At 48.9% G+C, this 27,924-nt stretch overlaps 1 protein-coding gene and 1 long non-coding RNA gene across 8 annotated transcripts; one reads left to right on the forward strand and one right to left on the reverse strand.

The window, feature by feature from the left end:
- Positions 1-4,739: 4,739 nt before the first annotated feature.
- Positions 4,740-19,601, reverse strand: ATF3 (activating transcription factor 3). 4 transcript variants are annotated; one of them, XM_069544201.1, is made up of 4 exons: positions 19,476-19,601; positions 11,001-11,244; positions 7,577-7,684; positions 4,740-6,180 (listed from the first exon to the last, which is right to left on the reverse strand). In XM_069544201.1, the coding sequence occupies exons 2-4, from the start codon at positions 11,238-11,240 to the stop codon at positions 5,983-5,985; spliced, it is 546 nt and encodes a 181-aa protein (XP_069400302.1). In that variant the 5' UTR covers positions 11,241-11,244; positions 19,476-19,601; the 3' UTR covers positions 4,740-5,982. The 4 variants fall into 4 exon arrangements, with proteins under 4 accessions (XP_069400302.1, XP_069400301.1, XP_069400304.1 ...); XM_069544200.1 differs by lacking the exon at positions 19,476-19,601 and adding an exon at positions 17,424-17,782; XM_069544203.1 differs by lacking the exon at positions 19,476-19,601 and adding an exon at positions 17,424-17,654 and having other exon boundaries at positions 11,001-11,114.
- LOC138415744 (uncharacterized) lies at positions 18,353-23,153 on the forward strand. Of its 4 annotated transcripts, none has more exons than XR_011247385.1 (5): positions 18,353-18,571; positions 19,954-20,031; positions 20,198-20,482; positions 21,214-21,385; positions 22,596-23,153. It is a non-coding gene; the product is annotated as an uncharacterized lncRNA (long non-coding RNA). The 4 variants fall into 4 exon arrangements; XR_011247386.1 differs by lacking the exon at positions 18,353-18,571 and adding an exon at positions 19,204-19,300 and having other exon boundaries at positions 20,198-20,444; XR_011247384.1 differs by lacking the exon at positions 18,353-18,571 and adding an exon at positions 19,212-19,300.
- The last annotated feature ends 4,771 nt before the right edge of the window (positions 23,154-27,924 follow it).

Here is a 27,924-nt window from a genome sequence, read left to right on the forward strand (position 1 = left end):
GGTAGCAGAGGCAGTATTTGAATGCAGGTCTACCTGATTCTAAATGTTGTTTAGAATCTTTGTTCTGAATGCTATAGTACTTAGCCTCACAAACAATGCTTGGGCCCACCAAAAGTATTCACACTGGACTGATTTAACTACCTTTACGAGAAGACCTGTTTTTAGAATTTGCATAATTCTATGTGTGTATATGTATTATGGAGAGAACCCAAGGCATCACATGGGCTGGTTTGGGGATTGAATTACCTGAGAGATCGCCTCAGATCCTCCCCACTTTCAGTTCAGTCACTTAGTCGTTTCCGACTCTTTGCGACCCCATGGACTGCAGCACGCCAGGCTTCCCTATCCATCACCAACTCCCAGAGCTTACTCAAACTCATGCCCATAGAGTCAATGATGCCATCCAACCATCTCATCCTCTGTCATCCCCTTATCCTCCTGCCTTCAATCTTTCCCAGCATCAGGGTCTTTTCCAGTGAGTCAGTTCTTCACATCAAGTGGCCAAAGTATTGAGTTTTCAGCTTCAACATCAGACCTTCCAATGAATATTCAGGACTGATTTCCTTGAGAATTGACCGGTTTGATCTCCTTGAAGGCCAAGGGACTCTCAAGAGTCTTTTCCACACCACAGGTCAAAAGCATCAATTCTTCAGCACTCAGCTTTCTTTATAGTCCAACTCTCATACCCATACATGACTACTGGAAAAACCATAGCTTTGACTAGACGGACCTTTTTAGGCAATGTCCCTGCTTTTTAACATACTGTCTAGCTTGGTCATAGCTTTTCTTCCAAGGAGCAAGTGTCTTTTAATTTCATGGCTGCAGTCCCCCTCTGCAGTGATATTGGAGCCCAAGAAAATAAAGCCTGTCACTGTTTCCATGGTTTCCCCATTTACTTGCCATGAACTGATGGGACCAGATGCCGTGACCTTAGTTATTTGAATGTTGAGTTTTAAGCCAGATTTTTCACTCTCCTCTTTCACTTTTATCAAGAGGCTCTTTAGTTCCTCTTCACTTTCTGCCATAAGAGTGGTGTTATCTGCATATCTGAGGTTATTGATATTTCTCCCAGCAATCTTGATTCCAGTCTGTGCTCCATCCAGCCCAGAATTTCACATGATGTACTCTGCATATAAGTCAATAAGCAGGGTGACAATATACAGCATAATGTACTTCTTTCCCGATTTGGAACCAGTCTGTTGTTCCATGTCCAATTCTAACTGTTGCTTCTTGACCTGCATACAGATTTCTCAGGAGGCAGGTACGGTGGTCTGGAATTCCCATCTCTTGAAAAATTTTCCACAGTTTGTTGTGATCTACACAGTTATGGGTTTTGGCGTAATCAATAAAGCAGAAGTAGGTGTTTTTCTGGAACTCTCTTGCTTTTTTGATGATCCAAAGGATGTTGGCAATTTGATCTCTGGTTCCTCTGCCTTTTCTAAATCCAACTTGAACATCAGGAAGTTCACGGTTCAAGTACTGTTGAAGCCTGGCTTGGAGAATTTTGAGCATTACTTTGCTAGCCTGTGAGATGAGTGCAATCGTGCAGGAATCTGAACATTCTTTGGCATTGCCCTTCTTCTTTATGCTTGTGCAAAGAGCTCCTGCATGGAAACCTACCTCTTCGCTCTCAGCACATGTCCTCCCATGGTGAATTGGGGGATGGGTAGACTGAAATGTAAGCTCCAGTTTCAAGAGTCTGCTAGGTGCCCTCCTGGAGGGTAATATCTCTCTACTGGGCAGAAATGGTTTGGAAGCCTTGACACCTACAGGGAACATGTACTATTAGACACTCTGTCTCACTGCCACTCTCACAGAGCTAATCACAGAATAAGTGATTTCTAAACTGTGACTTGAAAGTTCTGAGAAAGGACCCTGCTCCCATCTCTCTTATCCGAAGTTTGATACAATGCCTGAACTCCCACCTTAGGGAGTCATACCTTGAGGATAAGGGCTATCTTTCCATTAAAATACACACAGATGCCCATCAACAGATGATTGGATAAACAAAATGTAGTCTATCTATGCTGTGGAATACTATTCAGCCAAAGAAAGGAATGAAGTACTGATACATTTTATGACATGGATGAACGTTGAAAGAGACATGGATCTCTCAGTGAAAGAGATCACGTATTATAATGATTCTATTTCTACGAGATATCCAGGAAAGAGAAATCCATAGAGACAGATACTAGGTCAGCGGTTCCCTAGGGCTGGAAAGAGGGGAGAATGAGAAGTATTGGATATTTTTTGGGGGGTGATGAAAAGTTCTGGAGCTTGACAGTGGTGACGGTTACATGGTATTGTGAATGCCACTGAACTGTACACTTTAAAATTGCAGTTGTGAATTTCATGTGTATTTTACCACATACACACACACTTCTGCTCAGAAGCTTTATAGTTAAAAAACATAGCTTTCAGCTTTAGAAAGGTCACCTGTGTGATCTTGGGCACACTACTTAACTCTCCACTTCCTCATCTGTAAAATGGGGATAATAGTTGCCGTGAGGATTAAATGAGATAATGTAAAGTATTGAGTAGCATTTCTCAGTAAATGTCAGCTATTATTAACGTCAGTCTCAGCTGGCCCTTTAAGCCTCAGTGTGAATTCCTTCCTGACAGCAGGTTTCGGTAAGACAGAGAAGATTCTGTGTTTAGAGCCATGGTGAGAACTGAGAAGGATCCTCACTGGGCAAAGCTGGCCTCCTCGGAGGTTTTTCCTCTGGCAAATCCATGAAAACACTACTCCACTGAGAAACTGCTTGAACCCCACCAAAGAGTATGGGATGCAGAAGACAGGAAAAGCTTACTGCGAGTTTGGATTTCAGGTTTATTCAAAGCCTGTGGGAGAAATTAGGATAAAGATGGAAAACAGTTGGCATTTTAGCTTCTGGCAGAAAGTGGAAACTTTGATCCCAGAAACCCTGTCCTGGGCCAGACCCCTTATGGCTCTTATACTCGGAAGCAAGTGTCAGGCCAGATCTCAGGGAAAGACATGGGGACAGGATGAGGGCAAGAGACGGGGCAGGGTGGGCTCTCCATGCCTGGCCAGTGTGACATTACCACCCCTGCAGGTGACGGCCCAAGGAAACGGCCTTGTTGACCAGGCGTCTGACTCCAGCAGAGGTCCCATCCCAATTTATCCTCTCAGAACCCTCACCTCCCCTAGCTGCTGAGTGTGAAACAAGATGAACTAAGCAACTTGATGGTAAATACATATTAACCCTTTTTTTTTAAGTGGAAACATAAACTTGGTGACAGACAACAAAACTATTTTTAATGCATTTGTTCAAAGAACTTACAGTTCCACTGATGATTTACAGTGCGTTTCTCAGATCACTTTTTCTTGCAACAGCCGCCTCCCCCTTCCTTCCGCTCTAATTCATTGCTGTCCGTGGCAGCTTTAAAACTGTCTTGAGTTTCCTAACGGCTGATTGGTGGCACAAGCAGAAGGTTAATGCAAGGAAATTCTTCCTCCTCCAGCAAGATAAAGAAAACAGACTACCTCCTGAAAGAAACAGTGAATGGTACTTCCACCAGATGCTCTGTACAGATTAGGAGCTGCCCCTGAGATGTAGCTAAAACAGCAAAATTAGGATACCTGTGTCTCAGGTGATAGTTTAAAGAAAACAAACATGGGTTCAAAGAAGCAGGCTCCATCCACATGTATGAACAGTCAACAAAGTCAGGATCGCTCTGTAAAACGGCACTGATGACAGAGGAGCCAATTTTTATTGCCAGCCTGTGAGTGTCGGGTGTGTGCACAGGGCAAGAGCAAGGCACCGTGATTCTGTTGGAGACCTAAAGGAATCACATGCTCCAGAGATTCCAGAAAATTAGGTGGACTATTTCCTCTGAATTATCACACCTATCAGAAGACTCTTGAGAGTCCCTTGGACAGCAAAGAGATCCAACCAGTCCATTCTGAAGGAGATCAGCCCTGGGATTTCTTTGGAAGGAATGATGCTAAAGCTGAAACTCCAATACTTTGGCCACCTCATGCGAAGAGTTGACTCACTGGAAAAGACTGTGATGCTGAGAGGGATTGGGGGCAGGAGGAGAAGGGGACGACCCAGGATGAGATGGCTGGATGGCATCACGGACTCGATGGACGTGAGTCTGAGTGAACTTCAGGAGTTGGTGATGGACAGGGAGGCCTGGCGTGCTGCGATTCATGGGGTTGCAAAAAGTCGGACACGACTGAGTGACTGAACTGAACTAATCCTGTCTGAAATTATATTCTCTCTTCCTCCCCACCGTCCTTTTCCAAAATTTGAAATGCTTATTTGCAACAGTGAGACACATATTTGGACATTACAAGAAATGTAATTCGAGTGAAGCCTTCACAAAGAGTTCTACCACAGATTGTAAGGTTCAGGTTGAACAACAGGTGTACATTTTAGGCCTTTGAATATAGAGAAACAGGAAGTTCAGGTATTCAGATTTTATATAAAATTTCTATCCTAGTATCCAAAGTCTAAAGGATATACTTGCTGCTGTGTCCTAGTGTTTGTCAATGAGAGATTGAGCATTAAAAGCCAGAAATTGAGGAATAGGATTGAAAGTCAAAAAGCCCACCAAGTGGCACCCCAGAGAACAAAGAAGAACACTTGAAGAATAGTCAAAGCTCAAATCACCCCCTACATCACCGTCTCCAAAGGGGAGGGGAGAATGGTCAGAGCTCAAGGACCAACTGCTTTAAAAGAACAGAAACCAGCACCACACTGTAGTTCACCATGTCTTGGTTCCAATATTTATTATATTGACAAGTTAAGAATACTAGGATAAATAAGTAATATTTTCTCTTACAGAAAACTGTAATGATACTACTGAGTAGGATTAAACACTGAGGATTTCACAGAAACGTCAGAATTTAAACAGACAGTAGCCAGAGACCTCCTGGCCAGTGTGAGTCGACTTTCTCACAGCTATCAGTGCTCTGGGCCAGATTTCCACAAACATCTGCATGACAGGAACGATGCCATTAACATCTAATAACGCTAAAGCCTAGCATCACCTGGCTTAAAATGCGCGTCCACTGAATGTGGTTTTCAGTTGCAAGAACAGGAAAAGTGGAATATTCTTTGGCTCTTCCCGCCTAGAAAAAAATTCCTGACCTAAGTCACTGAGCAGAGACTCCTAAGCCTTTGGAAGCTGGACTCGTGTTTCTGCTTTCTTCCTGTGACCTTATAACTGAGTTTGCAATAGAGGGCCCGCATTAATGCCTGAGAGCCAAGCGGAAGAGGTCTTTTCTGTTGGCACAAAACTGCACTCAGCACTGCCCGGCCCAGTTCTCTCCTGCCAGAGCTGGCAAGCCCTTCTGGCCACCTGAACACTTAGCAAGACACTGCACGTGGCGACAGCCCCCCAGACTCTCAGAAACCAGGTCTGAGCTAAGTCACGAAAAAGTCACAGCGGTGTCGTGTGGCACAAACATCAGTAGAGCACAACGCCTAGTTTTGAAACGAACGCCTTGCACACAGCAACTCCTGTACAGAACAGCGTATTTGCTAGAAAGCACAACCCTGGCCATTGCACAACTTCACGAGATGCCATTCTCACTCCATGTCCCCTACAAGTGACAGTGGCGGCAGCAGCGGAGGAGGTGGCCCCACCCCACCCACCCAAGGTTACAGACACTTCTGCATGGATCCTAATGGTGGAGTCCTGAATTTTGCAGAATCCAGATGCGAGGGAGGCAGGACCCTAACTGGGGGTCATCTGGAGAATCCAAGGATGGCCGGGATGTTAAGGCTTAAATCCTGGAGTGGAGGCAAAAGATGCCCTTGCCCCGGTCCAAAGTCCACTCTGGAGTAGAGTGGAAAGGCCCGGCTGAGTCACGGAGGGCACTCCCACCTTGATGGTTCTTGCCTGCTGGGATTCAAGAGGTGCATAGGAAGTCAGATCTCCAATGGCTTCAGGGTTTCGGATGTTAAAGGAGGATTCGATGAGGACTCCCCAGTTGCCCCATACCACGGCTGCTTAGCTCTGCAATGTTCCCTCCTTTATCTGTTGGATAAAAAGGTTCCTCTCATCTTCCGGAGTCCGCCCGTTCTGAGCCCGAACAATACACGTGGGCCGGTGCAGGTTGAGCATATATATCAAATGCTGCTTCTCATTCTTGAGCTCCTCAATTTGTGCCTTCAGCTCAGCATTCACGCTCTCCAGTTTCTCCGACTCCTGGGGCACAAGCAACAGAGGTATTAGGAAAGGAGCCAAGGGAACTTCCCTGGTGGTCCAGCGGTTAGGACTCTGCTTCCACTGCTGGGGCCCGGGTTCGATCCCTAGTTGGGGAACAAAAGTCCCACAAGCTGCCTGGTGCAGCCAAAAAATAAACAAGGAAAGGAACCAAGGTCCAGTGAGGAAGGGGTGGCCTGCTGGTGGCCCCTGGATGGCAGGGGCAAGGGCTGGAACACATCGGGGCTCATCAAGTAGGGAATGGCCTGCAGGGGAATGCCGTTGGCGCCCTGTTATGAAGCCCCACAAAGCTGGGAGAGCAGCATTAGGTTTGAAAGAGTCCAGAGCTTGGAGAAGCCTTTGAACTCAGAGCTCCTTCAGAGATATCCTTTCCACTCAAGGTGGAGGCAGGTTGTGATCCTCACAGAAATGGAACAGCAGTAGAACCAACCGCAGAGGCCTCCCTTCTAAGAATCAAATAGCCCATAGGCAGGTCGTCTGGACCTGAAAGGACCTTGGGGGCTGGAAAGAAATCCAGACTCAATGGTATTTATAGTCTTATACGTTTATAGTCTGATTTCACTGAGAAGCTCATCTCCACAGAAAGAATGTACGTAGAAATAAACAAAATGTCTTAATTTTCATTGACCCCCCCTGATGCAACCTGTGGAACCTGAGACATGTGGAACCCAAGTGAAGACTCTGCCCTGGCCTGTCCTCACTTGGGGAAGGGGACACGGCCACTGCAAGGACTGCACCAGAGCCCCGCTCCACCTGCCCGGAGACACCCCTCCCACGGGTGTTTTTCCCTTCCGGAAGGGGAGCCTGTTGAACACAGCTGGGAGAACAGACTCTCAGCTGCGCCAAGGAGAAGGGCTGCAGAGTTAAGAACCAGATAAGAATGCAAAGAAATGTAACCTCTGCCTGCGGGGCAAGGAGATAACTTGTTTGAAGAGGTTAATTAAAGGCTTTTCACAGTGAGCCAAATGAAAGCTGGCAGCTTCCTTTTCTCAGGAAAATGGGCGAGCGAAGCCCCTTGAACTGGACGGACATATCCGACAGCTTGGAAGTGTCTGGACATGTGTGGACTGACTGAGGATGAGTGCGGGCATCAGATGATCCTGTCATTTTCAATTCACACACCTGCATCTTATACATCCAGAGACATTTATCTTACTAACAGCTTTACTACTTCCTTGTTCTGCAATTGGCATTTCTGCCACCAGCTACCAGGTCCTTCCTGGGAGAGCACTTCTGGGTGGAGTCTTTCAAACTCCTCTCCACATGGGACTGTGAGGTCCGAGGGGCCGGGTGTGAGAGAGGAGACAGGAAGGGTAGGGCGTGAGGTCAAAGGGGCCAGGTGAGAGTGACGGGAGGGGCGAGGCAAACAGGCACTCACTTTCTGCAGGCACTCTGTCTTCTCCTTCTTCTTGTTTCGGCACTTGGCGGCTGCAATCTTATTTCTTTCCCGTCGCCTCTTTTTCCTTTCATCTTCTTCAGGGGCTACCTGTAAAATTCAAGAGGCACAAGCTTAAAGGGAAGCCAGAAATTCAACCCACCTCAAATACACTGCCTTTTATTTCCAGCTAAAACTGACAAACCAGGACAGCCTTGAAGAATCTAGAAGTAAAGCTCTAGACTTTTGCACGAAACCTTAACACACCTGCACATACTCACACATGCATGCGCACACACACACTCACACTTAAGAATGAATAACGGAAATCAAAGAACTGTTAAAACTATATTGGCAATACTGGTAAACTAAAATTTTACCTTTAAAAAGCATTTATTTGGATTTTAAAATAGGGGTTTGATACTCAAAGTGATAACTACTGGTAATAACTGTAATCAACTAGAGCAAGAAACAGATTTTGTTCAGTAAGTATGGCCTTTCCTCTAGAATGACCTCAGGAGCATCACCTCGCCACTCACTCCCCTGCCTCTCTTATTCATATTCTATCCATTGCCATCATCACCTGGAGCATCATCATAGCACCTCCTTCCTAAATTCAGAGGAAGCCCACGCAACTCCTAGAGAACAGGAACCCAAGCCTATTCCTCAATCAAAGAGGCATCATCAGCCCATGGCTTGGTGCCACCTGTGGGTGGAGAACTAGAACCATCCATTGACTCATCCAACAAGTATTGATGATATTGATCTCTCCCTCTGAGCCCCACCCTGAGTCAGCCCTGGGATCCTCGGAGATCCGGCCTGGGTCTGGCTTTAGGATCTGGTCATCCATGGACGATCACTCTGACTTTATCTGAGGACTGATGGGGAATCAGCAAGTCCAGTTGCTGGACTGACTCAGAGACTGGAGTCCAGCTGGAGTGAACTCACACAGGGCAGAGTGGGTGACGGTTTAGGCCACTAATGTCAGGCCTCCATGTCACTTGTCACTGCTCCAGACAGCTGGAAAGGGCATGGGAGCCCCACCTCAAACGGAAGAGATCTTGGACCACCATGATCACCTCATATCTGACTCTGGGTTAGATGACACTGACTTAGCTTAGGCTGAGATGAAGGCTTCAGAACATAGGGAAACCAAGCCCAAGGGGGAAACACAATGAGAGGCACTTCTACCCTTTATGTCTTAGATCCTAGAACCACAGGCAGATGCTGGGTTTAGACTAAACTGCCTGTGAATCTCAGCTCCACCACCTATCAGGTATGAGCCCTTGTGCAAATTATTACGCTCTTCTGAGTTTCAGTTTCCTCACTTGTAAAATGGGATCAATCATCTTACCTACCTCATAGGGTTGTGATGAGGGTCAAATTAATGTCAATAAAGTCCCCTGCATAAGGTTTAACTTATGGTCAGTGGTATGGAAGGCTTCAGTTATCATCAGTAACTTCATCACAGATTTCTTCATCAAGAAATCAGCAACTCTAGTGTTTCCTTTGCAACTAGCTCTGCAGATATTTTTGTAGAGGAAGGATTCAAAGTTTTCTCATAAGAGGAAGTACTTGAAAGTAGAGCAAATCTCAAGAGTCACACACTGTCAGGCACGGAGAAGCCTTTCTAAGGGCCATGTAGTTCAACCCCTTCACTTTTTAAAAAGAATGTATTTATTAATTTATTTTTGGATGTGCTGGGTCTTTGTTGCTGCAGGTGGGCTTTCTCTAGTTGCAGAGAGCAGGGGTTACTGTTTGTTGCAGTGTGTAGGCTACTCTTGTTGCAGAGCAGGGGCTCCAGGCACTCAGCTTACGAGTCTAGTTGCTCCACGACATGTGGGATCCTCCCAGGCCAGGGATCGAACTCGTGTCCCCTGCATTGGCAGGTGACTTCCTAACCACTAGACCACCAGGCAAGTCCCAATCCCCTCATTTTATGGACATGGAACTAAGGCAAAGAGTGGCCAAGAGTATTGTGCTCAAGGAGGACCAGGAGTCACCAGCTCATGGCGACCAGACTAGCAGGCTGCAAAACCGGATGTAAACCCAGGCGTGTGTCTCCTTATCCCACACCCTCTCTGGGTCACAGCTGTCTCGTCACCCCAGGCTGCCTTCGCAGAGGGGGCCGAGACCTGGGGAGGAGGCTCGCACTGCCCAGACACAAAGGATGCCCACAGGGTTGTGAATTACAGTCACCACTAAGGAGACCAGACCACTCAATTAGACCATTAGGTGCATCCTCTTCCCTATAGAAAAGTCTACTTGTTAAACTGATCAAAGATCAGAAGATCACTGGATGAACACAGAAGCAGAGTGGATGAGTGGCTTTAAGGAATGTTTCCATGAAGCAAGAGGCCTGCTTCTTCCTCAGAAGAGCCCTCCACACATCCTTCTGAAATGCTTTCCTTCTTTCCATGGGCCCCACTACTTCCAGGCTATCCTGTTATCTCAAGGTATTTTTCTAAATTAATTTTTTGTTGGAGTATAGCTGCTTCTGTTATTTCAAGATATTTAATTAGAAAAAAATTGTTTTTAAATTTTTTCCTTGAGGGTCCCATGTTTCACCGTACACTGTCCAATGTTGGACTGGGCACCAATGACTTCCTCTGACGTTAATTAGGGTACAGCCAATGTCCCTAATGATGTCTTATGAATACAGCATCATATAGCATCATCCTGCCTACCATTCACTGGATGCTAACTCTCAGCCAGGCCCTCTGTTAGACTCTTAACAAATGCCATCTTATTTAACCCCTTGGATCATTTCTACAGAGAACATTATTACCCCTTCCACCCTCCTTTTTAGAATCATAAAAGACCCCCCCTCCCCAACTTCCTTTTGAGCTCAGTTCTTTTCTGGCTAGGTCTACTACCTCTCGCCCAAAGGCAGTGATCACGCCAGATAAGTGAGTCAGAAACACTCCCATCTTGCATACAGGAAGGCAAGGCCAACAGAGCAGTGGAGAACCCAGCTCTGAAGTCCTTGAGAGCCCCCCAGCATCGCCAGCAACCACCTCTCAAACTTCTCAGCATGCCTATTACTCCAGGCATCTTATAAAAGGTTGCCAAGTGGAGAACTGCACAGGTGCCAGAGACAGAAGTGAACGTTGGTCAGAATCTGTACCAAGGCAGTGAGCATAGCTGGCTGGTCCTTGCTCCGCAGTCTGGGTTCTTACGGTGTTGAAAACCATCACCGCACTCTGCTTCTTCAGAACTACTGGGCACAGAAGGTAATCTCGTACGGATTCATGGCTTTCCATACCCTCCACACTCTGGTGGCTTCCAACACTATCTCTATCCCTGACTCTCCTCTAAACTCCAGACCCAATATCCAACCGTGACCCCCTGCCTACAGCATGCCTGGCACAGGCGAGCTGTGCAACAAGTAAGCACAGGAAGAACGGCCGCCGCTGGGAGGACCCACCTCGGCTTTGGTGACTGACATCTCGAGGGGCCTGCCGCTGACGGTGACGGAGTCCAGCGCCGAGGACATCCGGTGGCAGAGGTGCTTGTTCTGGATGGCGAACCTCAGCTCTTCCTTGACAAAGGGTGTCAGGTTAGCAAAATCCTCAAACACCAGTGACCCAGGAGGGGACAGGCAGGGGACGATGGCAGAGGCACTGACTTCCGAGGCAGAGACCTGGCCTGGGTGTTGAAGCATCATTTTGCTGAAAAGACACATGGAAACCCAAACTACTTCAGGGATCTGGGGGCTCAGGATCAAGTCCCCCCACTCTCACCCCCGCACCTGAGACCTCCAATACCCAAGTCCCACCTCCCCACCTCCAGAGGAAGATCCCATCAGCCCTCGGGCTTCTGCTTTGTTTTCATTTTGTGCCATCCTGTCTTAAGTAAAACAGGTTCTTAAAAAACCCAGCTCAGTGATGTGGATAAAATGCTTGGTTGAAGTTTATAAAGGGTGGTGTTTCAGGCTATTCTGAATTCACAGGAGCTATTAGCGTTGGCTGGTGTGCATATATGCAAATATAGCCTCAAACAGTCCTGAAAGAGGAAGAGCATTAAAAAAAAAAATCAGAGACTCTTATGTAACCCCATCTGCAGTCTCTTTTATAAAAGAAACTCGGAGGGTATCTGAAACCAAGTAGAATCTATCTGTGAGTGGTAAGTAAAAGCAAGGAGTGGGGACCCTTGAGTTTAGGAAATCTATCTTGGAAGCCTCTCCCTTGGGAAGTCGGATCTGAGTCAGTCAGAGTAAGGACAGTCACGGTCGCAGGTGGGTTTCTTCACCCTAGTTTAAGAGGAACTGGGTGTGGGAATTCAGGTCACCCCTCAAGGTTAAGGTTGGTGAAGCAAAAGACCTCAGAGTAAAGAAAAGTGAGGCGTGCAGAATGTGGATTTTTTTTTTGAGGAAGTATTCACCCCTGTGATGGTTGGAGGGGCGTGGACTGGGGACACAGGAGGCTGGGACTGGACCTGGCATTAGGGAGAGGTGTGAGACCTGAGCTCAGCCTCCATCTGACAATCATCAGGGAGCTCCTGCCGCACCAGCGCAGAGTCCCGCTGTGGATCTTTCCAGAACCTGACCCTGGCTCTGGCTGCTCCCAATGCCTGCCGATCGCTGGAGACCATCTGATTGAATACATGGAATTGGTGAGAGGCGGTCAAATCAAATGGCCTCTGAGGTCCCATCTATCTCCATCATTCTACAGCCCAGGGAACCCCAAGGGAAAAGGTGCGGGGAGTGGGCAGAAATAATAATGGTTCCACGGTTCCAGTTTGGAACAGCCCTCTGTAAATCTCTCCCTGCCCTATACTCCCTCCAGGAGTGGCCAAGCCCCTCATCCCTGCAGTCACTTCTCCAGGGGCAATGAATGTGCGAACTGTCAGGGTGGGCGGTCCTCTTGGAGTACCCCTCTCTGTGTGGGAAGCTGCGGTCAGTAGCTACATCCCACCAGATGAGAAGCCCTTTGGCAAGCTGCTAATGTTTCACAAGTGCCTCCCTCATACCAGAAACCTCACTTCACCTTCATGAGAATGCACTTAGGTCCCAGTCCCACTGCAGAGATGAGGTGACTAACATTTAGACAAGCTAAATAATTTGGCCAAAGTCACAGAGCTAGTAGGCGGCAGCGTCAGGATTTAGAATGAAGTCTGACTCCGAGACTCATGCCCCCACTTTACAGAATATAGAATATGATTCTCTACGTTACAAAAGCAAATCAAAAGCCAGAGCACAGTTTTCTTGGTGGTTAGGAGCAGGTGTGGGGAGGGGGTGAGGGCCCTGGAGCTGAAGGGACAGAGAAGGAGACGAAACAAAGGGCTATGGAAAGCTTGAGATGAGTTGCTGAGCTTTCTCTGCCTGGGTGCACACCCGGGCTGCCCCCACATTCAGGGAGTATGTGTTAGGGCATCTTTTATCCACAAAATTCCCAGACTGGGGTCAGAATGTCAAGACTAGAGGCCCATTTCCTCCTCTGTCATCATCATACCTCCCAGAGCCTTCTCTCTCCCCTGCGAGAAAGAAGGCTAATAACAATCACCCTATTTTCCCAGAGAATTGGGCAAGGCATTGACGAAAGAATGCCTGAATATGCCCTGGAAAAACATAATGCAACTAGGAAATATGTTATTACCGGGCCTCCCAGGGATCTTGCCAGCCCAGGGCTGACTCTGAGGGGGTCCAGGTAGACGGGTGGCTCGTCACTCTCTCTGATCTCAAACACTTAATGAATAGAACGCTCTGACCTCTACATCCCCCAGTGGATCCAAGATCCACTGATGGAGGCAAGAATTCCAGGTCAACAAACACCACCTTTGCCGACTATTCAAAGAAACCCAGGAAATGTATGAATTGACTAATTCTCTCCCCAAAGCCATATGTCATGAATCAGAACTGATGCTTACCTATCAATTTAATCCCATAATCTTAGGATGTTGGGAGGAGACTTTTCTGGCAGGTGTTAAACTCTCTGAGAAGCCAGCTTTCCAAAGCCAGAAAGACTTAAGAGCCTCCCAGGCATTTGTGTTTTCCCTACCTTTCCAACTTTATTAAAAGCCCTATAGTTCAGGAATGGAATTCAGAGCTACCACTGGGCTGGCCTTTGTCTGGAGGACTGCACAGCGCGCACGGAGGCAGTTTGAATTCCACTGCAGTTGAGTGTAGTTCCATTTCACCTCCCAAGTTTATTAATGAGCTTTCAGGGCTTGGCATCTGCTCTTTGGGATTTTTTTCTCCCCTTCTTAGTGTAAAGTCAGCAGTCCTGATAAAAGAAATGGAAGAATGCCAGTGGCATGCAATGCTTTTATGAAAAGCATCGGGTGGGCTTACTTGAAGATGCAGACTGGTTGTGAAAATGTTTAAAAGCTTTTCAGAAAGTAAAGCAATGGTATCTGTAGAGATTTGGGCTATTCCTGCACTCGGCTCATCTTCAGTTTCTTGAGATACTTTCTTTCAGCGTCCTATCTTTTGCCTTTTCATACTGTTCACGGGGTTCTCAAGGCGAGAATATTGACGTGGTTTGCCATTCCCTTCTCCAGTGGACCACGTTTTGTCAGAACTCTCCACCATGACCTGTCCGTCTTGGGTGGCCCTGATGCTGGGAAAGATTGAAGGTGGGAGGAGAAGGGGACGACAGAGGATGAGATGGTTGGATGGCATCACCGACATGAGTTTGAGTAAACTCTGAGAGTTGGTGATGGACAGGGAAGCCTGGCGTGCTGCAGTCCATGGGGGTCACAAAGAGTTGGACACGACTGAGCGACTGACCTGAACTGAGATACTTTCTCGTTATTTGTTGCCTCGTTCTCTTAAAAGTGTGATAAGCCTAGACTCAAGGCTGTGTCCCTGAGAAGAAAAATGAAGGTAAAGCTTCGGTTTTTCAGAAAGTTGAGACCCTTGACTATCTCCATTTGGAGAAAAACATTTCAGAGGATTTTCTGAGCTGACTTTCTATATTGATCTTAAAATTGTCCAGACTTGTTACAAAGAACCTGCATTTGGCTTCTGCATCATTATCTCTAGTCAAAAATCGTGTCATATCATCAGTAGTTTCATCATTTTCAAGAAAGTGAAACTTTACTCATCTATGTCTCTAACTGGAAATCCAGCTCCCAGATTTTATTTCCTAGTAGCTGCTACTACATTGAATTTTCACTTTTAATTTTCATCTTTTTTCCACTAAGCACTACTTGTAAAACATAGTAGAGAGCCAGTTCTTTCACTGACTTCCGATCTTGGTCTTTCTCCTAGCCCACTGGAGGTAGGTTCACAGACACTCCAGTTGTAGGTGGAAGACTAGGCATCAGGACAGAGACGATGCTTGCAGGCCTACCTACTACCACTCACGCGCTGCGCTCTCAGGGATATGCTTCCTGGGCCTCAGTCACCTTGTCTGTAAAAGAGAGACCAGTACTGCCTGCCCCAGTCCCTTCACAGGGCTGTCAGGAAGATCAAACACAAAGGTGGATTTACACACATCCTGGAAAGCCATTGTTACTGTGATGTGATCCACTTTCCCTCATTTCAGGGGGGTGGGGGTGGGGGCTCATAAAGTTCCTGTTAATGAAATTAGGTCCTATTAATCAGAAGTTAACCGGAGCCCTCAAGACACTCAGCTCAGTCACAGCTTCTTTCGCACTCTGATTGACCTCAGGGCTCTTGACAGATCATTTCCACCCCACTCTTTGCTGGCACCAGCTCGTCTCCACTGGTCTTAAGTACTTGAGAAATAGCCAGCTCTCACACATGAAGCCATTTCTGGTTTCTGTGGTGTCCTGGCTGCATACTTCCTCCTTCCCGGGCCGAGTAACACTTGGAACCACGGACCCTGTCCCCTGCCCAGCCCAACTGAAAAAGGAGGAAATCATGAGCTCTGTACAATGGGATAGAACACCCAAAACCAGAGTCATTTAGGTCAGATCTTCATTTTGCAACTGAGTAAAATGGGGTCCAGAAAGGTAAAGTGACTTGCCCAAGGTCACCATAAAGTTGGTGAATGGCCCAGCCCAGGCCAAGCTGTTGACCACACACCTGCTGTTCATTTTGCTCCATTCCCAAGAAGGCAAACAGAGAAGCGAGCCAATGGCCAGGTAGATGAATGGTCAACAGTCCAGGGAGCCTGTGCCCACCAGAGAGGAGGCTTTGATAGGATTAAAACAGGGAAGGAGTGTGGGGGGGGGGGGGAGGAAAGAATAATGGAGGGAAAAGACCAAGGGGAGAGAGAGAATGGTGGGGTTAAGACAAGAAGAATCCAGAGGCTGCCACAGGTGCTGGGTGCTGTATTTTATTTTCACCCTGCGCCTGGAGTGCTTCCTGCAGCACTGTCTCTGAAATTATTTAGACAGTAACAACTGCAACCCACCCTGGTCTTCATTCAGATAATCCTTACAGCAACAGCTTACCTGTTGCAGTGTTATTCTACAACAAATAGGAACTGCCAAACAAGGGGACAGTCATACCAATTTCTCCTTCATTCAAACTGAAAGACTGGGAGGCCCCCAAACATATGCGACTGTCACCCACACTGAAATAGATGCATTCAGAGGGCACCCACATTTTCTAGTGCCCAATTTATTTTTTTTTCTGGCTCTATTAAGGGGTGAGCAGCTCCTTCATAGGAAAGGCAGCCTACTGTGATTTAGTAATTAAATTAGGGGAAAGGAAACGGTTAGAAGGAAAGGAAGTAATTTGATGAGATGAAAATGGCGGGGCGGGGGGGGGGGCGGTGGGAGCAGAGAAGGAGAACCATCCACTGGAAAGCACCTTGGGAAGGGAAGAGATGCCCCGTACAGAAGTCCCTTTCCCCTCACTGCCTCAGAGGTCGGCCAGCGACATCCAAGCCCCCTCATTCAAGTCCCCTCCTAGGTCGCTTTTCTTTTAGTTAACACCACTCTAGAATCTGAAAACCTTTGTCCAGAAAGGACCGTAATGGTTATCCGGTCCAACCAGCGTCTTGTGCTTGCAAACAGGCGGAGCGGCCAGGGATGCTGAGGCTCCAAGCCACTAAGGGCAGTGAAAGTTTCAGGGTGCCGGCTCCCTGGATCACAGATCCTGTCGCTCAAAGATCTCAACTGGCTTCGCACTCTCGCTCCTCCCCCCCCCACCCCCCGCCACAACGGTGGGTCTCTCAGGATGAAAAGCAGAGAAATCCGCGAGCCGCCCGCCAGAGGAAGAGCCCAGAACTGGAGTCACAGGTACGAGAGAAAAGCGTGTGAGAAACTTGGGACAAGTAGTCTCCGGCACCTGTCCCCGGTGCTCTCTCTCCGCCTTCTGCCCCAGGGCAGCGATAGGAGCGCGCGCCACGGCTTAAAACTTTTCCTAACTTTAGCCTCCGGCTACCCGCGCAGTCCTGCCGCCCCGCGCTCCGGGGTGGGCAGGGCGACCCCCAGCGGCCGCGCCCGCGACCCCGGCTCTCCCATTCCTTCCCCATTCATTCCGTTCCGCCCCTGCGGCAGCCGCTCCGCGAGCCCCGGCCTCCGTGCGTCTCGGGAAAGCTGGGCTCGGGAGTAGCAAGTGCCGGCGCACCGAGCCAGGGATGGAGCCGGCTGGCGAGCCTGATTGGCTCGGCCACTGAGTACTCACCGATCTGAGCACCTCGATCGCCCCCGGGGAGTAAGTAAACGAGAGGGCGGCGAGGAGCTGTGCTCCGACGCCAGCGGACGACCTCTCAGTTGCCAGGAACGTTTCGCGCCCCAAATCAAAAGAGAAAGTTCTTTGCGAGAAAGTTTCTAAAGCGCGGAAGAGCAGCGGTGGTTGGGAGAGAGATTCAGCCAGAGTTCTTTCCAAGCTGGAGGCTGCGGGGCAAGTGCCGGGGGAGTGGGCGCGGGGGTCGGGGACTGGTTACTAGATGGGCGCAAAGATAAAGCAAGCCACCCTCGCCGCGCTCACCTCCTGTATCCACTCGGGGCGGCCAGGGTCCGGAGGGCGGGCAGGGTCGGGGTGGGGTCGGGCTGGCTGGCTGGCTGCGGGGTCGGATGGCGAGCACAGAGGGGCTCACGACCGGCGCGCGGGCTGGCGGGTCCGCTGGGACGGCGGCGCAGGGTGAGCGCTGTGCGGTGCGCGCCTCTCTGCGTGCGACTGTGGCTGGCAGCGCGTTGCATCACCCGTTTTATAGCCCTCGGGCTGGCGGCGCGCCCAATACTCTGGGTTACCAATCCCAGGCTGACGTAATGCTATTAATAGCTTCCCCGGCGAACCAGCAGAACTAGGCTGGGCCGGAGGACGGGAGGGGTGAGCGGGGGGCGGGGGGCGGGGGGGAGGGGCCAACGAGGAGGAGGGGAGAAGGGGCACCGGTGATGCAAGCTCGGGGAGGAGCCGGCCGCGGCGAGTTCTCCTGGGACGCACGCACCCGCCCGCCCTCTCGCTCCATATCAGGACCGGAGCCGCCCGGGCTGGCCGCCAGATGTGCGTACTCCAGGCATGAGCCAATGGTGCCCAAGCCAGCGGCATGACTCCACCGCGCTGGCATCTCTCCCTCCGCTAGGCTGGGGAGGTGGGGGGTGGGGGGGCGGTGAGGTTGGAGAGGTGGGTCCTGGACGCTGCCCAGACTAGGTGAGACTGGGAAGCTAGAAACGACCTTTCTCTAAAATGCGTGGTCATTTTCTGGAGCTTCGGGAAAGTACACCCACCCTCCTCTTCCGCTTCCCTGTCGAAAGCCTCCTTTTCAAGTAGGGGACGGGGTACGAAGAGGAGTGTCATTTCCCCAGTGTGGAAGAAGAGCTCAGAGGCACCCTACGGTGAATCCACACCGTTACCGCCGGGGGTGACCTCTGCGGCCGGGACCGTGAGAAGACTTGTCAGCGATCGGCGGGCACGGTGCGCCCACGCCCGGGGCTCGCGCACACCCCACGTGGGCGCACACGCGGAACCGCCTCCCGGCGGCTTGGGAACCCGACGCTGAGGCCAGGGCGAGCGGCAGGGAGATAATTTTTTTTTTTAACAGCCACAAAGCGTTTGAAATTGACAGTGAAACGAACAAGCCAGTGAAAAGATGAGCGACCTGGAAAAATCAGAGTCAACTCAGAGAAGGGCTAAAAGTAAGGTTGAAGCCTAGAGACTAGAAGGAGAAGTAAAGAGAAGGTGCTTTGGTCTCCGCGGGCAGGGCGGGGGTCGCCCGGCTTTCTGGCAATGTTGCTGGAAAATACACCTTCGGCTTTCGCGTGTTTTACTGCGCCCAGAGAGGATCGCGCGGGGACGGGACCGCCGGGGCTGGAGACGCATTAACCGCATAGCAAATTAGGCCCCGTAGCAGAAATCCTTTTCTCCCTAAAGTCAGGGCGGGGGGCGGGATCTCGCGGCCCAGACTCGAGCCGAGTCTTCATTAGAACTGGATCTGAATCTTAAAATCGAGCTTCCAGTTCTGATTCCCCGAGCCCAGCTGTCTAGGACCAGAGACCTTCTCAACCGCTCATGGACGAATGTGGGTGGACGCGACTGTGGCCAGCTCTGGTTGGCACCTGTGGGAGAGGGAGACCCGCGCGCCCGTGGGGTTGAGGGGTACCTGCTTCCACCTGCCTTTAGACAGAGAGACGGTCCAGGGTTCTAGTGTGGCAATTTGGGCTAGGAACTAAAAGGCTCTGGGAGCCCAGATCTCTCCCACAGCCCCGCCCCACTCGGCTGTTAACAGCCGTCAAGGAAGGGCCTCTCTGTGTCTGTCTCCCTCCCTTACACACACAGTCCCGCACCCTCGAGGGCTCGGCCCGTCTCCCCGGCCTCTCCGATTGCCCAGCGGCCTGGGATAGATACCCTCAGAGCTATAGGTAAAGGTGAGTCCCCAGCACCCTGATTCCCCTCCCCAGAACCCGAGCCTCATCGGGACACACACCCGCCCCACAAGCTTCGGGGCCCAGGACCCCGCGGAGAGCGGCCTTGGAAGTCATCCCGCACCCAACTCCCACCCCACCCTCGCCCCCGGCCCGTCGGGTAGCCTGGAGGTCCTACGCAGGGTCCTAGAGGATGCCGCCGAGGACCTCAGCGAATCTCCAGCGAAGTCGCGCGGGAAGCGTGGGGCCGTTGTTTTTGCTTTACTTTTCACCCTGGTAACGGACTTCCGGGCCCCACCTCCACGTCCCCACACCTCCACCCCTCTTCACCCGCCCTCCTGCCCACGCACCGGCAGGTAGACCCGGGGCAGCCAGGTAAACCCCGGGCGTGTCCTAACAACCCGTAGAACACCGCGAGAGCAGGAGGAAGGGCGTTTGCAAATTTGCATGGAAGTTATTTGAGCGTCTCTACATATCTTTTCTAGCTGCTCGTCCACTGCCCTCGAGTAAACGCCACCCTTATAAAGCGAAACAAGGAGATGGGGGAGAACACGTGAAGGCTACCCGCTCCCCCCCGTCCCCCACCACTAGTTTTTTTTTTTTCCCCTTTGTGAAATGCCTACAGGAATCTTTAACCGGTTTACATTTTAAACTAGGAATCCATTAATACACCCAAGCCAGATTTGTGGAGGTTTATGTCCTGTCGTTAAAAGGAAATTCAGCTTGGAGCATAGGTAAGCAAACAGCCAGACCAGCCTCCGCAAAAACAATACCACAGAAGGGTAATTAAGCCAGAGAAATCCACAACCCCTGGTCGGTTTATTTTTTATTACCATGGAACCTCCCGCTTCCCTCGTTAGCCTGCTTCATTCTAATAAGTCTTGGTTCTGAATACCCAAGTCACACCTGGGTAGAAACGCTGTCAGCTGTTCGCAGAAGTCTGAGCGTCGCCCTCCCACGGAAACTTGAAAAGCGATAAGAATCTTGACAGAGAAGTCAGTCCACCCCCTTGTGAATGAAGCTCTTATCCAAGGAAAACAAAAACGACTGCTGCGTGCCTCCCTGCCCCCAGCCCCCAGGAGGACTGTGAAACCTGCCTGGTCGGAGAGAGACACCGGGAAAGAGCCGGAGAAGGGGACAGCCCCAGGTTGTGTGCCCCGGTGGGGTGATCGATCCCTGAGTTCGGTGCGTCCTCAATTCACCCTAACTTTGAACCCCAACCCGTGTATCATCTAGGGGAGGGGCAGGAGAGGATTCCCAGACCACAGAGCCTCTCTGCACAAGGCAAAGAATGCCTGTCCCCTCCCTGAGAAGGAAGCCTGGGTAGAGTTATTTCAGGGGTTAATCCTCAATGAAAGAGGGTTAAGCAGAGACTTGAATACTGCTGAGGTTTTACGCTGGAGAAAATGCCTGGGGAATCCACATTCAGAACCAGCCCCAGTATGTTTTGCTGAGTGAGATAAGAATTGGAAACTTCATGTTGGGGCAAGTGCAAAAGGAAAGGGAAAAAGTTAAAAGGGGAGGGGATGGAACTAGGCAGCTAAAAACAGCCCACTGTGGCAACCGAATCTAAACATCAAAACATTTGCAGGGAGCCAAAAGAGAGGGGGGAATAAAAGTTCAAGAGATATTTAAAGGTTTTAGCCCTTTCTTTAGTCCAGGGAATAGTCCCTTCCCACTCCTTCCCCCACCCTCCATTATTCTTCTTCAAACCTCCGGATTATATCTGCTCGCAGCTCTAGAGAGCCAAGTGAAACGCCAGGGAAAGAGCACTTGGAGCCCGCTCCTGCTGGCCCAGCCGACTTCTGCACCTCAGGAAGGGAATTCTGTTCTTCTCTCTTCTGCTTTCCAAAAACCCACACTTTTTATCAAGTGGATTTGCATGGGGGATTACTAATATGAGTCTTCTCCCTCAGGAAACACGAGGAGGCAGCATATCGAGGACTCTGAAATGTGGCAGGTGGCGCTTTGATTCGGGATTCAGCCTATCTTGTGACATTCTTCAGCTGTGTCATCTTGGATAAGTCATTTCACTCTCTGCCTAAGTTTCCTCAGCTGAAAAATGGCCCTCATATTGGCATTTAACATGTAAGGATTCCCTGAGGATGGGACACACAGCCAGTCTTCAGTAGGGGTATCATTAATTACCAATCAAGGGAGGCATTCTGGGGAAACCCGAGTCCCAGAGCCCATTCTGTCTCCCTGTGGTACTCAATCGCTTCACTCGTGTCTGAGTCTTTGCGGCCCTGTGGGCTGTAGCCCGCCAGGTTCCTCTGTCCATGGGATTCTGCAGGTAAGAGTACTGGAGTGGGTGGCCATACCCTCCTCCAGGAGATCTTCCCGACCCAGGGATCGAACCCAGGTCTCAACATTGCAGGTGGATTCTTTCACCATCTGAGCTACCAGAGAAGCTCAAGATTTCTGGAGAGGGTAGCCTATGCTATGCCTTCTCCAGAGTATCTTCCCGACCCAGGAATTGAAGTGGGGTCTCCTGCCTTGCAGGCAGATTCTTTACCAGTTGAGCTACTAGGGAAGCCCTTCTGTCTGCCTGGTCAGTGGCAGAATTGTGGATGAAGTTGAGCTACATCCAGGAAATGACCATCTTCAGGGGAGCGGGGATAGGACACCACAAAGAAAACAATGAGAGCAATCCCCATTTTCCATCCACACATTTTCCTTCCTTTCTCCTCCTCTTCCTTCTTCTCTCTCTTAACATTTCTAAGGAGTATTTCCAAAGAGTTTTACCCATGAGCTTGGTGCCTTGCTAGGTAGGAGGGGCTGTGAGAGGAGTACCCAAGGCAGAGATTGCCTCTTTGGGGACCTTCTGGTGTGCCATAGACATCCTCTTTAGACCACAGGACCAAAGCCTAAGTATCAGCTTTTTGCACCTGAGTGGGGATCCTGGAGCCCCAGAACACCTGAGTCCCCGAAGTCAAGGGATTATCAGGACTTGGGAGACCTGGGACCCAGTTGAAATTTCCCCTCCAGCCAATGGCGTGACTTAGTGCAAGCCATAAACACTTCCTCCATGTTCTGGTCTATAAAATTTATTTCATATTTATTATCAGCTGAAGGAGGAAATGGCAACCCGCTGCAGTATTCTTGCCTGGAGAATCCCAGGGACAGAGGAGCCTGGTGGGTTACAGTCTATGGGGTAGCACAGAGTCGGACACGACTGAAGCGACTTAACACACACTCATTGACTCTTTAATATTGACTCCCTCCAAACTGTTGCAAGAAGCAGTGAGATAGGGCTTTTCTGGTGACACAATGGTAAAGAATCCTCTTACCAATGCAGGAGACACGGGTTTGACCCCTGGGCCAGGAAGATCCCACGTGCCGCAGGACAGCTGAGCCCATGTGCTGCGGCTACTGAAGCCCGGATGCTCTAGAGCCTGTGCTTCGCAATCACAGAAGGCATTGCAATGAGAAGCCCTTGCACCTCAACTGGAGAACAGCCCCTCTTGCCACAACTAGAGAGAAGACCGCACAGCAATGAAGACCCAGCACAGCCAAGAGTAAATAAATACACATTTTACGAAAGAAGCAGTGAGATAATAGCTGTGAAAGTCATTTGAAAACAATTTTAAAAATTGTACTTTTAAAGATTCCTTTGGAGGATTTAGTATAATTTTTTTTAATCATTGTGAAAATTTGGGAAATGAGCAACAGAAAAAGATTACCCATCATTTCAGCATTATTAGCATTTTGGTGTGTTTCTGGTCTTCTTTCTCATGCCTATGATTTTTAAAAACAGAATTGTGATTGGGATTGCAAGCAATGTTGAAATTTGCTCTTTTGCTTATTACTCTGAATTGAATATGGTCCTTATTACCATAATTATTTCTTTTCAAAAGTGTTGTTCATTTTATTGTGAAATGTAGCACATATACAGATGATTATAGAACATATGTACTTATTTTAATAGTAAAACTTCAAGGACCTATCATTTGAGTAAAGAAGTAGCCCACCAGATCAAGTCCTTAGAAGCCCCCATGCCACCATTCCTGATTACGCCTGCCTCTCTCTATCTCCCAGAGGTCACTGCTGTCTTGTTACCATAATGGTAACTCTTGTTACTATAATTTTTAATGGCTGGTAGTGGTGATATGATTTATTTAGTCATTCCTCTACCTTTAGCAGAGTGCTGCTAGAGTGCTGTACACATTTAGCAGTAGATTTAAATCTTTATTACGGGGAGAGGTGTCAGATTCCATCATTGTCCAGGTTGCTTGCACGGAGTTAGAGAAGGGTCTTCATTTCTATCTTAAGTGCTACACGGGGCGTAGTGGAAGATGGGAGGATCCCGAATGATCGTGATTACCAGTGCATTTTTCTTGGTTCTTAAGTATCCAAACAAAAAACTCCCACAGGAACTTTTCCCATGGAGCATCTCCTTTAATCCTTCCATTCACTACTTTGGGCTTCCCAGGTGGTGCTCGTGGTAAAGAACCCAGCTGCCAATGCAGGAGACGTAAAAGACGCAGGTTCAGTCCCTGGGTTGGGAAGATCCCTTGGAGGATGGCATGGCAACCCACTCCAGTATTCTTGCCTGGAGAATCCCATGGACAGAGGAGCCTGGCAGGCTATGGTCCATGGGGTCATAAAGAGTCAGACACGACTGAAACGACTTGACATGCACGCACGCTCACTTCTTTGCCAGCCTCCTTTATTTTCTGTGTATCCACCTTAAAATAGACAATCGGGTCTGTGGCACGGGTGAGTGGCACAGAGGCAGAACAGCTGGAGCAACTGTGCCTTCCGGGCAGTTGTTCCCTATGGCACAGATCGCACCTCAGCTCTGGTGTAAAATCTATGCCAGTGCGGCAGCATGGGAGACATGGGTGATGCCAGGTAGGCAGCCACTGGAGCAGGTCCCTTGAGTCTGCTGGCACTGATTTTCCAAACTATAAAACACCAGTGCCAAAAAGACTTTGGAAATCATATGCTTGCATCAAACTGGGCATGAACTTGTTCGTGGCTTCACTGTTGGGCGCCAGAGCCAGGCAGTAGATAGAGGGCATCTTGCTGGAGGGCATCTGTCTTAATTAATACATGCCTTAAATATTGTTTTATATGAAACAAATGTGGGTACATTGAATTTAAATACGTCACACAAGAATTTTTAAGGAAAGGAAGAAGACATCAAATACATTTTGGGCTTGGGATAGGCTACCAAAAGTTAAACTCCGAGGACCCTGGGAAGGATTTGTTCCCTCTTTTCAGTTCAGTTCAGTCGCTCAGTCATGTCCGACTCTTTGCGAATCGCAGCCCACCAGGCCCCCTGTCCATCACCAACCCCCGGAGTTTACTCAAACTCATGTCCATTGATTCGGTGATGCTATCCAGCCATCTCGTCCTCTGTCATCCCCTTCTCCTCCTGCCCCCAATCTCTCGCAGCATCAGAGTCTTTTTCCAATGAGTCAAGTCTTCGCATGAGGTGGCCAAAGTATTGGAGTTTCAGCTTTTAGCATCAGTCCTTCCAATGAACACCCAGGACTGATCTTTAGGATGGACTGGCTGGATCTCCTTGCAGTCCAAGGGACTCTCAAGAGTCTTCGTCAACACCACAGTTCAAAAGCATCAGTTCTTCGGCGCTCAGCTTTCTTCACCATCCAACTCTCACATCCATACATGACTACTGGAAAAACCATAGCCTTGACTAGATGGACCTTTGTTGGCAAAGTAATGTCTCTGGTTTTGAATATGCTCTCTAGGTTGGTCATAACTTTCCTTCCAAGGAGTAACCGTCTTTTAATTACATGGCTGCAATCACCATCTGCAGTGATTTTGAAGCCCCCCAAAAATAAAGTCAGCCACTGTTTCCCCATCTATTTGCCATGAAGTGATAGGACCAGATGCCATGATCTTAGTTTTCTGAATGTTGAGCTTTAAGCCAACTTTTTCACTCTCCTCTTTCACTTTCAACAAGAGGCTTTTTAGTTCCTCTTCCCTTTCTGTCATAAGGGTGGTGTCATCTGCATATCTGCTGCTGCTGCTAAGTCGCTTCAGTCGTGTCCGACTCTGTGCGCCCCCATAGATGGCAGCCCACCAGGCTCCCAAGTCCCTGGGATTCTCCAGGCAAGAACACTGGAGTGGGTTGCCATTTCCTTCTCCAATGCATGAAAATGAAAAGTGAAAGTGAAGTCGCTCAGTTGTGTCCAACTCTTAGCGACCCCATGGACTGCAGCCCACCAGCCTCCTCCATCCATGGGATTTTCCAGGCAAGAGTACTGGAATGGGTTACCATTGCCTTCTCCCATCTGCATATCTGAGGTTATTGAGATTTCTCCCGGCAATCTTGATTCCAGCTTGTGTTTCTTCAAGCCCAGCATTTCTCATCATGTACTCTGCATACAAGTTAAATAAGCAGGGTGACAATATAGTGCTGCTGCTGCTGCTAAGTCGCTTCAGTCGTGTTCGACTCCGCGACCCCATATACAGCCTTGATATACTCCTTTTCCTATTTGGAACCAATCTGTTGTTCCATGTCCACTTCTAACTGTTGCTTCCTGACCTGCATGTAGGTTTCTCCAGGGGCAGCTCAGGTGGTCTGGTATTGCCATTTCTTTCAGAATTTTCCACAGTTTATTGTGATCCACACAGTCAAAGGCTTTGGCATAGTCAATAAAGCAGAAATAGATGTTTTTCTGGAACTCTCTTGCTTTTTCTATGATCCAGCGGATGTTGGCAATTTGATCTCTGGTTCCTCTGCCTTTTCTAAAACCAGCTTGAACATCTGGAAGTTCACGGTTCACATATTGCTGAAGCCTGGCTTGGAGAATTTTGAGCATTACTTTACTAGCGTGTGAGAGGAGTGCAATTGTGCGGTAGTTTGAGCATTCTTTGTGGTCCACTGGAGAAGGGAATGGCAAACCACTTCAGTATTCTTGCCTTGAGAACCCCATGAACAGTATGAAAAGTTCCCTCTCTTAAGTGCCTTTAAATATAAAGTAATATGAGCAAAGGCTGTTGTGTAGCACTTACAGTGTTCCAGACAATGGGCTGAACCCTTTACATGTAGTTAGTGACTGTCATCCTCATAACAGCCCTATTAGGTAATTACTATGGACATCTCTGTTTTGTAGATGAGGAAACTGAAGCACAGAGAGGGTAAATAATGGACAGGTTGCACAGCTATTGAGTGGTAGAGCAAGATTTGAGCTCAAGTAGGCTGGCTCCCAAGTGGGCTTCCCTTGTGGCTCAGCTGGTAAAGAGTCTGCCTGCAATGCGGGAGACCTGGGTTCGACCTCTGGGTTGGGAAGATCCCCTGGAGAAGGGAAAGGCTCCTCACTCCAGTGTGGAGAATTTGGTGGACTGCATAGTCCGTGAGTCGCAAAGAGTCGGACATGACTGAGCAACTTTCACTTAACTTGGGCTGGCTCCAAGTCATGACACCTACTGCCTCTCAGCAAATGCTCACAGGAACACTTGGGGAGCTCTGACAAGGTTCAGCATCCTGACTGGATGCGGTGGGATGTTGGACTCACAGAGGAAAAGTGGCGCTCGTACAAACCATAAGTTGTTTTTATTTTATTGAAATATAGTTGACTTACAGTGTTTGAATATCTGCTGGACAGTTATGATCCAGTTATGCATGTTCTTTTTCATATTCTTTTCCATTAGGGTTTATTACAGGACATTGAGTGTAGTTCCACTCTGCTATACAGTGAAGGGAAAGTGAAAGTCCCTGAGTCGTGTCTGACTCTTTGCAACCCCATGGACTTTACAGTCCACGGGATTCTCCAGGCCAGAGTACTGGAGTGGGGAGCCATTCCCTTCTCCAGGGGATCTTCCCAACCCAGGGATCGAACCCTGGTCTCCCACACTGCAGGAAGATTCTTTTACCAGCTGAGCCACCATATGGTAGGACCTTGTTTATCCACCCTATATATGATAGTTTGACTCTGCTCATCCCAAACACCTCATCCTTCCCCCTCACCCCCCACCTTGGCAACCACAAGTCCATTCTCTGTGTCTGTGAGTCTGTTTCTGTTCCATAGACATGTTCGTTTGTGTCGTATTTTAGATTACACATATAAGTGATACCACGTGGCATTTGTCTTTCTCTGAATTATTTCACTTAATGTGCAGAATCATAAATTCTTACACTGAAAGGAAGCTTAACAGAAGACTTCTGAGCTCCCTGCATGCCCTTTGCCCCCAGAAGATGCTCCATTGCTAAGATGGGGTCAAGGTAAAGAACAGCCACTTGTGAGAGGGATGGGCAACCTTTTGGGGGCATCCTGACTGACCATGGGCAACAACCCCGGAGCTGAAAGGTGAGTGGCAGAGGGGTGGGAGGCAGGGATGGTGGAAAGAACCTTGGACCTACACTGTTTTCCTTCCCTTGCCTTACTCTTGAAGGCTACACATCATAAAGAACCCTGATACATCAGAAATGTCTAGAGCCCAATGAAAAACACCATCTGTCAGGTCGACTTACCGACTGATTTTAAAAGAAATTTAAAAATCAATGGGAGGCTAGGTCATATTTAGTAATTACTATATACTGAGCACACACTACATGCCAGACACAATAGTAAGCACTTTAAAAAATATCCAGTATCTTATTTTCATCCTTGTGCCAACCCTGTGAGGCAGGTATTATTACTTCAGCTTTATCA

The sequence above is a fragment of the Ovis canadensis genome, chromosome 12, assembly GCF_042477335.2.
Source record: "Ovis canadensis isolate MfBH-ARS-UI-01 breed Bighorn chromosome 12, ARS-UI_OviCan_v2, whole genome shotgun sequence".
Classification (NCBI taxonomy): domain Eukaryota; kingdom Metazoa; phylum Chordata; class Mammalia; order Artiodactyla; family Bovidae; genus Ovis; species Ovis canadensis.